We start from the raw sequence: 11,232 nt of genomic DNA, 5'->3' as shown, positions 1-11,232 counted from the left end.
TGATGAGTGTCACGGATCATCACATTCATCAGGTTGAAGAACGAGTGTATATCTTAGCGAAGAAGTAGGCGTGAATTGAATAGAAAAACAGTAGTATTTTGCATTAATTCATGAAGAACAGCAAAGCTCCACACCTTAATCTATGGTGTGTAGAAACTCCACTGTTGAAAATACAAAAGTGATAATGGTGGTCATTGGCTTCGGCCCCAGAGAGGGAACCCGAAGAACCAAGATGAAAATACAATAGTAAAAGGTCCTATTTATAGAGAACTAGTAGCCTAGGGTTTATAGAAATAAGTAATTAATGCAGAAATCTTCTTCCGGGCCCACTTGGTGTGTGCTTGGGCTGAGCATTGAAGCTTTCACATGTAGAGACTTTTCTTGGAGTTAAACGCCAGCTTTTGTGCCAGTTTGGGCGTTTAACTCCAGCTTTTGTGCCAGTTCTGGCGTTTTGACGCCATAATTCTTAAGCTTACTTGGAACGCCAGTTTGGGCCATCAAATCTTGGGCAAAGTATGGACTATTATATATTGCTGGAAAGCCCAGGATGTCTGCTTTCCAACGCAATTGAGAGAGCGCCAATTGAGTTTTTGTAGCTCCAGAAAATCCACTTCGAGTGCAGAGAGGTCAGAATCCAACAGCATCTGCAATCCTTTTTCAGCCTCTGAATCAGATTTTTGCTCAGGTCCATCAATTTCAGCCAGAAAATACCTGAAATCACAGAAAAATACACAAACTCATAGTAAAGTACAGAAAAGTGAATTTTAAATAAAAACTAATAAAAATATAATAAAAACTAACTAAAATATACTAAAAACAATGCCAAAAAGCGTATAAATTATCCGCTCATCAGATGTCTTTCATTCGCATGAAGTAATTCAATATCTGCATTGACATTAGTAGACCAAAGTTTGATTGTAATGTAATTCTCACATCCTTTTCTGAGAAACCCATGTTCGACGACCCATCAAACTCGTTAGCTAGTGCTAGGTATGTCTTGTTGGGTCGTATGCCAGCCTCATTGTTATCCTCAATCACGCACTTAACATGCATGGTCTGCTCTCTATACTTGTGGTAGTGCACCTCCTTTTTAGCAGAACATGAATGTGAATGCCTCAATTCTACCTTCAACAACACCCAATTTTCTTTCTCCCTATCAAACTTCACTTGCATCCTTGCTCTGTATCTCATGGCTGCAATCGTGTTCTTCCGTGTTGCTTCTCTCACACGAGATTTGCGAAAACCCTCCCAATTACACTGAATCGATTGGTTAATCGGTTTCTTAAATTCTTTTGTTATCCTGTCAAATGTTGTGGTCTTAATCTTACTTATAAAACTGACTTTCTTTGCATAGGTCGCATAAAATTCCTGTGCCAGTTACAAAGAATCAAACCACAATCCAACACTTGGTATTTCCTCCTTATGAAGGCCACTGTGATCCGGTAACTATACATTAATTCACAACAAACATCGCTCAATGCCACACATGAGTAATATTGGATTCTAAAATCTCGTTATTGTTAAAACAACAATAATTACAGTTTGCACCTCATGACTCAGTCCATCTCATCATTTTCTAGCTCAGTAATGTCTGTATCTTCCACGACCTTTAATCGAACACAAACAAACAAAGCCAAACAAACGTATCATTTGAGATACCATACCATGAAGTCAATATCAGACATAAAACAAAATAAACATCCAGTCAACGACATGAAAATTCACATAAACACACAACAAGAGACATCTAGTTGCATTAAATCATTGAACAACAAATATCCTAAATAAATTTATTAGTTTTTAAACTCTAAAATGCTACAATTAAATACAAAATTGTTTATTTAACATGTATGAGGACTTTTTTAAACAAGAAAAATATTATTATTACTTTTTCTCTTCCATTGGAACTGTTTCAACTCTCAAGTTATAGTAACCAATGTAGCTCTAAAAAGTAAAAGGCATATACAACAAATTCCCATAAAATATAAAAGAATAATACATTTCAATTATGAAAAAATATCCCATTTGCATGAAAAATAAATATCCAATTCTGTATAAAGCTTCCACTGCATACTTGTCATCATGTTGATCCTCATCAATGCTCAAATTCTCAATGTTGCCCTCTGATTGATTAAAATGATCACTGATGTCGAACGATGGGTAATTAGAATCTTCATCACCAATTGATGACTCCATCTTCGCTCTTATTGAGTTGCATTCAACACCGTAAATGGTAACATAATCGGTATACCAGCAGCGGCGCCGCCCTCACTAATCACGCAACAACAACAAAAAAGAAGATTATGGGGTCGTGAACAGTAGCGGCGGCACCAGTCTTGGGGTCATGAACAGCAACGACTATGGGAGCACGGGATCGTAAAAGAAATACAGCAGCGCCTGCATGGGTTTCGCAGGCAGCGGCACTTTTGGAAAGACAAGCACCGCGAGTCAAAGATGCCTCTGGCGATGACGGCGAAATGTAGATATAGACTAGCAGGGCACTATGTAGGTTGCGTGACAAAGGTCAAAAATGCTGTTACGATGAGATGGGAGGAATCATACGTAATGTGTTTTGCGATGCTAATCCTAAATTTTTAAATTTTAAAATCTAATATTAATTAATTAAGAATCTAAAATTTAAAATTAATTTTGTATGGTTTACTATGGCCTAGTTTGGTAAAGTTTTTCCTTTTCAAAAGTAGTTTATAAAAGCTAATTTTTAAAAGATGGCTTTTTAAAAGTTGTAACATTTATGTTTAGTAAATCAAATTAAAAATAGCTTTCAATAAACACAAGTAACAACAATTGCGTTTAGTAAAATAGCTTTTAAAATTTAAAAATACTATAATAGACATAAATACAAGCATTAAATTTAAAAATTAGTTAACATATGAAGTTCTATTAGACTTTTAAATTTTAAAAAGTACAAGCCAATTTTAAAAAGCTCTATTTTAGGTGTTTTAAAAATATCCCGATCTTTTAAAAACTACTATACAAGCACAAGCACATTGTCTTTTTAATTTACCAAATACAAAACAAAAAATTTAAACTTTTAAAAAATACAGACACTTTTTAAAAAAACTTTAAGAAACCAAACCTATGCGTATATACTTTTTCGTATTATAATCGTTTGTGTCTTTTTTTTTTTTGTCAAGTGAATTGGACAACCCCTAATCCTAAGTATTATACCCATGTATTACACACTTACACACACTACATAGATACACTACTAATATGAATTCTATATTCCTCACTTAAGATTCGAACCCGAGTGCAGCTCCCAGCAAGACAGATGATGCTGCCATTGAACTAAGGCCTCGGCTGCATCGTTTGTGTCTGATTCAATTAGTAGAATTTTAGTAAGATCGGCATTGATCAAAATGGGCCCATCAAATCTAAATAATATTCACCAAAGGATCTTGCTATTAGAGAACAGTCTGTTGTGACTCATTTTGTTTAGACTTCTTAAAAAATGTGGGAATTTAGATATTGAGTAATAATATACAGAAAATACATGTTAAACTTGTAACATTCTTCTATTTAAATAATTTTATGTCATGAAATCTATCGCAGATGTTGGCCTTTTCACTTTTATTCTCTGTCTTTTCTATATAATTTTATTCTATATCAGAGTAGCTTTCCTTAAAAAAATATAAAAGCAAAATATGGTAATTTTTGGGGAAAAAATTATAAAATAAATTTGCAAATAACTATTTTTAAATTTAGTTGACATTATTTCTCAAATTAGTCCTCAAACTCTTTTTAAGTGATTACCTTGATCTTTGATCTTTATTTATTAGTCACTAGTCTTTTAGTTTTAAAATTGTGAGACAAATCAATTATTTTTTTGGAATTTTGGATGGTTTACAACGAGGACTATGCCATTTTGTAAGTTTATAAGGCTAATTTGTCTCATAATTTAAAAGTTTAGAGATTAACGAGTTATAAAAAAAATGAGAAACTATCATACTGACTCAAAAAGAATTTGGAAACTAATTTAGAGTTTTACCAATTGATAGCTCAAACTAAATATTTTATAAGAAAAGCTTAATGACCAGCAATTTTATTTTATATTAACAGGCTATATATTGTATTTTAACTTATAATTTATACTAGTAGCTGATTTTAGTGTACACGCAGTATTATTCATTTTTAGTCAACACTTTTAAATATTACTAACTAATTACTAGTCAAAAACAATAAATTCTGGTGGTTCTCTAACATTATCCATGTTTTATACCTTCTTTTCTAAATGTTTACGTTAGGTTATAAGTAACAATAAATTCAATTCTTTAAAAAGAAAGAGAAAGAAAATTGGCCCATATGCAGGACTGATTCCATGCAAATTAAAAAACAGAAAGAGTGCAAACTGAAAGGGCTTTCACTTGCCCACGGAAATGGCCTTATAAATGGAAGAATGGTCAATAGTATACGAATGGCGTGTTCTCGTTGTTGTTGTACTTACTGTGTGGCTTAATCTGCTAGTGTTATAGGCTTATAGTAATTAGTTTATGCATTTAAGGTAATAGTAATACTGTTGATTGTGAACTTATTTTTAACTTTGTCTTTATTTGCCAATTTCGCCGAAAATCACTACTGGTCAGTTTCACTTTACCAGCAGCATGTTGATAGGTAGAGTTTGACACAACATTTTTCAGGTTACTATTTCTAAGGAAATCCTGGCTGCAATTTATTAGGTTCTTAAGTTGGCAAAATTACCAAAAGTATATTGAATTAACTTTTTTACTGTAACTTCAACTTCACCCCCACCACAATTGTCAACTTCATTTCCAAACATATATTACTCATCACTCTCATGCCTTTCAACAAAATCATCACCGGTTTTGACAGCACCAGTACCAAAGACATAGGAGAAAATAGATTTTGTAAAACGAATTGAAGACAAAGACGTTAAGATTTTTTTTTTTTTTTCTTAATTTTGGATGCTTAACCTAAAATAAAACAATGTATGTTACTGCAAAATATTAACACTATAATGTGATCATCAAGTTTTACAGAAGAATGTGCAGCAACTTGACAACCATAAAGCCAAGATGCTTTTCATTATACCATGTTTATTTTTTTAATACATAACATATTGGACATTAAATTATATTTTTAAATATTATATAAATTAATTTTGATTTAAGCAATTTAACCAGTGATCCACCGATTAAACCATTGACCCAATATTTTGTTCGCATCAATTGCCTCTTCCAGGTATGATAAGCATGCTAAAAGTGAAACCATTTATCCCATTTCTTATTATTTAGGCCATGAGAGCCAATCAGTTGAGCAATTGATGGAGAATAAGTACTTTAGTTTAGCTTTGTGAAAAATTGATAAGTTGATGCTTATAATGCATTGTAGTCTAAGCTGTGGTTCATAAACCAATTTAAGACCAAGAACATAACTTTTTTTTTTTTATGCTTTTCATTTGATTCCACAAAGCACACAAACCTAACATATTTATGCACCAAGGAAAACAAAATAACTGCCCTTCCCTATGGTAAAGCAACACAGAAACCAAAGCAAAATATTACACTTGCAAACGTCCTAAGCAACAGAAAAAAGAAAAAAGGGAGCAGCCAGGGGATAATAACGGCTCCAAAACATTCAGCCAAGATTATTCTTTCAAACTACTGCTTCTTGCCCACAGATTCGAATTCGATTCACTTGTACTCTAGAATCATGTTGTTCTCCGGTGCCAAACCAACACAAGCTCTCATTATGTTTTCCAACATTGCTCGCTGCTTCGACAATGCATTCACCACTGGCGTGCCCGGTGGAACCTGCAAGAAACCATCATATCATACGAGTCACTCACTGAAACTAGGTTTAGTGCACGTTTCTTGAAACTGAAACTTTGCATAATATGTACACAAACACAACATTGAATCAGATAGACTCTAGAGATATGGACTAACCAAAGGGGCCTTGGTCAAATAACTCAGGATGGTTGCGACCGGGTGGAATGAGTGGAACTTGCCCTGCAGAAACCATATCGCCAACGGTTTACATCAGAAGGCTGATAACAATAACAATAAAATACAAAGATTTGTACAAATAAGAAGCAAAATGATTACCTCAGCTTCGGATTTGAACTGAATTCGAGTGCTAAGCTCAGCAAGAAGGACCAAGTCCAAGATAATAGGAGCAGCCAAGAGGGAATCCTCACAGGTGTTGTGCAACACGATTGTGTTCTTTCCGCCCATGAATATCTCCGATGTGTACTCATCCATGGCCCTCTTGCTGTCCCCAACATAAGGAACATACTGCAAAACACAAAGACAGGGAGAAAATAAGCAAAACCAAGACTTGATAAGAATAAGAATCAGAGAAATTTAGGGTGGAACAAAAACATTACCTTAATCACGACAACGTGGTCCGGGTGCTCGCCAGGCTCATAGAGGATGGCATTGCTGTTGACCATATCATCAACAACGTTGCTCTTGGAGATTTCCTTTGATCGAAAGGTTTGTGGGGCTGAGAGATTCATACCATCATTATTTCCAAGATGGTTGTAACTCACTATCGATGTTGGCTGTCAAATATTAAAAATGGAGTCTTCAGAAATCAATTTACTTATTTTCATTTTTACCGAATCAAATTAACATAATGCACAGGTTAAAGCATAAAATCAAAGAGCATAGGATGTTTTTCAACATAAAATTAACAGACATGATATGAAACATTATTCTAAAAAAAATGTACCTTGATACCAGCACCAACAAGGAAATCAACCAACACAGATTTCATTTTGGTTTGGCCACTCTTGAAATCATCTCCACCAATCAAACTGTTCCTACTGATGGCAAGATCAATTAGCCCTAGATTAACAACAACACAAGCATAAGTTAGAACCCGAAAGTTGCATGTAATGATCAACTGCAATAGAAGAGGAAAAAACATAAAGGGCAGAAAACAATAAACCTGGGACAAAAGTGTTCTGAGGGCTTCCATTGATGAAAGGAACATTCTCCATAACACAAGCAATTGCAAACAAGGTGGAAGGAGAGATCTCTGACTCATTTTTGTCCACAGAAGCCATGAGGTTCTCCATGGTGTCGTTAAGACCAACAACAACATTGCTATACCTCTCGGTGTTGGCGGTCCACAGGACAACCACCCTATCGACTTTGTTCTGTTCCTTAAATTCCCTGAGTTCATGTCAAATGTAAGTTTACTTCCGAATAGGGTCATACTATCAATGTCTCAAAATAATTCTTGAATTTTAATAGAATGGTACATTGAAAAATTGAATAATAATAATGCAATAAAATAGATAGATATTAGTGTGGCTCACTTAATGTCCTTGATGATCTGCTGAATCTGTTCCTTCTTGGTGCCCTTGATGATGTTGTCAGCGCGCGCTTCTTGGTTAGCAGCAATGAAATCTTGGTCATAGATTCCAGGGAGTGGAACCATGGATTCCATGTAAGGCCTCAACTGCTTCTGCAAATCGATGTCGAATACCTTGGCCCTTGCCATGGCATCTGCCAGGTTCATCTTGCTGATATCCCATCCACCAAACACAATGTCGTCGGGGTTAACCTGCACGCATATTTTGATACCAAAATGATCAAGAACTCCGAAATTAATGACAAGAGGGCTATTAATTTATGCACGACAGCATATACAACATTTTTTTACTTAATTGAATTACACAAACAAGTTTAAATTACAATTATGCATTGAATTTCATAATCACGAAACAAAAATAAAAATAAAAAAGAAAAATCCACTAGGGCAGCCCAATGCACAAGTTTCACTTGAAACAAGCATCAATTGCTGGTTTTATGCCTTAACCATTGCTCTAGGTCTATCAGATATAGAAATTTCTCAAAATGACTAATTCTATAACATATTAACCAAAAATCACTACCATTACCAATTGAATTTAATTTTCATGCATGTAAGCATAATCACCGTAGCAAAAATAACTAATTTTCAAAACCGATATTTAAAAAGTCGTCTAAATGCACGAATATAATTGGATGAATGTGTAAGTTTTTTTAGACCGTCAGTGCATGCATCAAAATTGAACTCTTAACCTATATATGTAAGGAAAATTAACCTTCATTACTATAGTGAAAATTAGCAACATTAGCATTTTTTCTTCACGAGAATAAGCTGAATGGTAGCAACATTCACTCTTGCTAGCGCTCCTCACAATGACTAAAATATTTGTAAAAAAACATTTTTATAATTCAAAACACGCTGAATTAAGTAAAACAGAAAGGAACTACCAAAGAAAAATGGACACACTAATTAAATTTTCTGAAAGCACAGGTGACTACAAGAAGGAAAATAAATAAATAAAATAAAAATACCATAGGGAGGAGGCTCTTGAATGGGGCATAAATTTCCTCTCCTTGGTAAGACCCCACTCTGATAGCAGAGGCTTGAGTCAGAGACCCAAAGTAATTCGCTTGTTGGATCTTGTCCTTCGTTGCCCATGAAATTCCCCTGAACATAATACACACAATTTCCACACCATTATTTCTCAATAATCATAAAAAAATAAAACAAAAAACTGCTGGGAATGAAACTAACTCTCGGTTTGCAATAACGCCACCAGTGAGTGTGCTGCCATTGTTTCCACCCCACCCAACAAGCATTACACTGAGCATTAAAAAACAAAATGAAATCAGAAATGAAACAAAAAAGTGAAAATAAAATGTTTTGGAATTTGGATCTTGATTATGTGTACCCCAATTTAGGGACATGGGTGTTGGTTTTGAATTCGTATTTGACGGTTTTGGGTTTAACAATCCATTGATAAGAACCATTCCTGTTCTCATGAACAAGCTCCGTGGTTTCGTAGTTGTACACGGACTGAATCTCATCCTCACTGTACTTCACATTAGGACTCTCAACCTTAAACTTCTCGATAAACATTTTCACAAACAACACAAACAACAACTACTTTTTTTTTTTTTTCAGTGTAGGTGCTGCTGCATGTGTTGTGGTGGAAAGAGGGGAGGAAGCTCTATATTATATATAGAGAGGAAGGTGGGGTTTCTGGGCTCTCCACATGGCAAGATTTGAGTGGCTTGCAGGGGACCCCCCTAAATACATTATTGACTAAGTTACTCACTCGTGACTATAGTTTTAAAGGATTCTCTATATAGATTAAAATTGTATAAGATTATAGGGAGAGTATAAATTTTTTTATAGTTTTTTTTTAATTATTTTATTATTGTTCAAAATGTGGATCTTAATTTTTTCAATTTTTTTTATTTTATAAAAAAAATCTGTAAATACCTTTTTATTATATAATTCACCTAGTTTTAATATTGTACTATCAAAATAGTACCCAAAATGGAATCGCTGTATTTATTTTTGAGAACAGGATCAGATAAGACACTGAAGATAAAATATAAAAAAATAGTATAAAATTTAGTATTTTTGTATTCTATTTGGTAATAAAATAGAATAAATTATAGAAATCTAATTTATTCTTATTTTTTCATTCAAAAAATTTGAGAATAAAAATATAATAATAAAACGTATAATTATGAAAAATCAAGAATAATAAAAGAAAAAATAAAAAATATGTTGTATTCCTTGTTAGTATCTCTGTGTCTTTTCTGTTAGAATGGACACAAAATACACTAATTTAGTGTCTCAGGACACAATGTCTCTGTCCGTGTTTCATCTGTCAAATACGATTTTGTGTCTTAGTATCCTGTCCTGTAAACAAACACAACCTAAGTTCTCGAAACAATCCTGCTATGTGTAATGGGTCGTATTTCAGGTTCATTAACCATTCAATTTCATTTTCACCATAAATCTATCATTTTTACTTAATTTTACTTTGAATCAATTACACCCCCTTCTAGCCTAAACTCCCTTTTCACCGCAATCAGCAGTCCGTTACCTACTCCAGCACGCAGTTTTCTTCGCTGCAAAAAATCTCCCAAGCATTGTCGTCGTCGCCCATTGTCACCAACTCCGAGTGCAGCTAAGTCATTTCGTATTAAGAAGAAACATTTCATTCACAATAAGAACAAACATCTCATTTGCATGAAAAATAAACATCTCTTTTGTATGAAAAATAAACACCTGCATACGCAATGGAGGACAAAGCTAGGTTGCTTGCAGCAGCGCAATGGAGGACGAGGTTGGGCTGCTTGCGGCGACGGGCGAGATAGAGGCGCAACAAAGCTAGGCTGCGTGCGGCGGTTTGGGAGGCACTACGAAGCGCAAATGCGTGCGGCGCTTGCAGATGCACGAGGAAGCCAAAACGCGTGCGGTGGTTCGCGAGAGACGACGGGGGGTTGTGGGGAGCAAGGGTGGGGCGCGGTGCAGATGTGGGAGAAAAGGTTTGTGGTTGTTAAAAGTCAAATTCAAAACAAGGATCATATCTAATTAATTCAAAATTTAATTTTTAAAATTAAAATTAACTTTTTTAACCTATTGTTTACGTTATTTAAAAAAAGCGTTGTTCTCATATACTTTTTTCGTCTCAAAAAAATTAAAAATATAATAACAAAAAAGTTAGATATTAAATAAATATTTTTTAAAATTAAAAATTAAATTGTAATGCTATTTTTATTATGAATGATCAAATTATCTTAAAAATAAAAAAAATTGAGATCAAATTTTATTTCGACATTTTTGTGCGTCTTTAAAATATTTATTCAAATGTTGTTGTGAAAATCGGATCAAATGGATAAGTCATATACTAAATGCGAAAGTTTCTTTGTTACTTATAAAAAGTATAATAGTTATTAGTTATTTTTGTCACATTTTTAAATTATTTAAGGATGTATTTGGAGTTTACATTTCTAAGGATTATTTTTGTCAGCAGTATAGATTTTCGATAACCATTTTAGTAGTTTATCCTTGTTATAAAAATTGAACCAAACCCGCTGGTCAAAAAAAAAATCGTTCGCGAAACTAAAATCCAAACAGTTAACCAAAGTCATCACAGCTGAAATTCAAAGGAGGTGAATCGAGACTCTATATAAGATGTGTGGTGATAAGGATAAGGTTAGAGTTGAGAGATAGTCTATTGAAAAATGCTATTAATTCGTGAGATTTGAGGTGGTACCGATGTTAAAGATGAAAAAAGAAAAAAAAATATGTATATAATATACTTGCTTACTTTGTTGTTGGTTATTCTAAAATTCTGAGCGATTAATAAACCAACCAAAAAATTGGTTCAAAGACCAAAGTTCAAATATAGTTGAACCAATTTAAATAAATAATAAAATTATTTAAAGT

The 11,232-nt window shown here is 33.8% G+C and overlaps 1 protein-coding gene across 1 annotated transcript; it reads right to left on the bottom strand.

Moving 5' to 3' along the window:
• Positions 5,411-8,938, bottom strand: LOC107622660 (inositol-3-phosphate synthase; the record flags this gene model as incomplete). Its single annotated transcript, XM_016324641.2, is given in 10 exon segments — positions 5,411-5,792; positions 5,928-5,990; positions 6,087-6,275; positions 6,368-6,544; positions 6,715-6,830; positions 6,934-7,160; positions 7,307-7,554; positions 8,334-8,469; positions 8,557-8,625; positions 8,714-8,938. Coding segments are annotated over 10 exon segments (1,533 nt in total). The 3' UTR covers positions 5,411-5,672.

The sequence above is a fragment of the Arachis ipaensis genome, chromosome B10 (genome assembly GCF_000816755.2).
Source record: "Arachis ipaensis cultivar K30076 chromosome B10, Araip1.1, whole genome shotgun sequence".
NCBI lineage: Eukaryota > Viridiplantae > Streptophyta > Magnoliopsida > Fabales > Fabaceae > Arachis > Arachis ipaensis.
The sequence above is the reverse complement of the archived record's forward strand: the minus strand, read 5'-3'. Positions and strand labels throughout refer to the sequence as shown.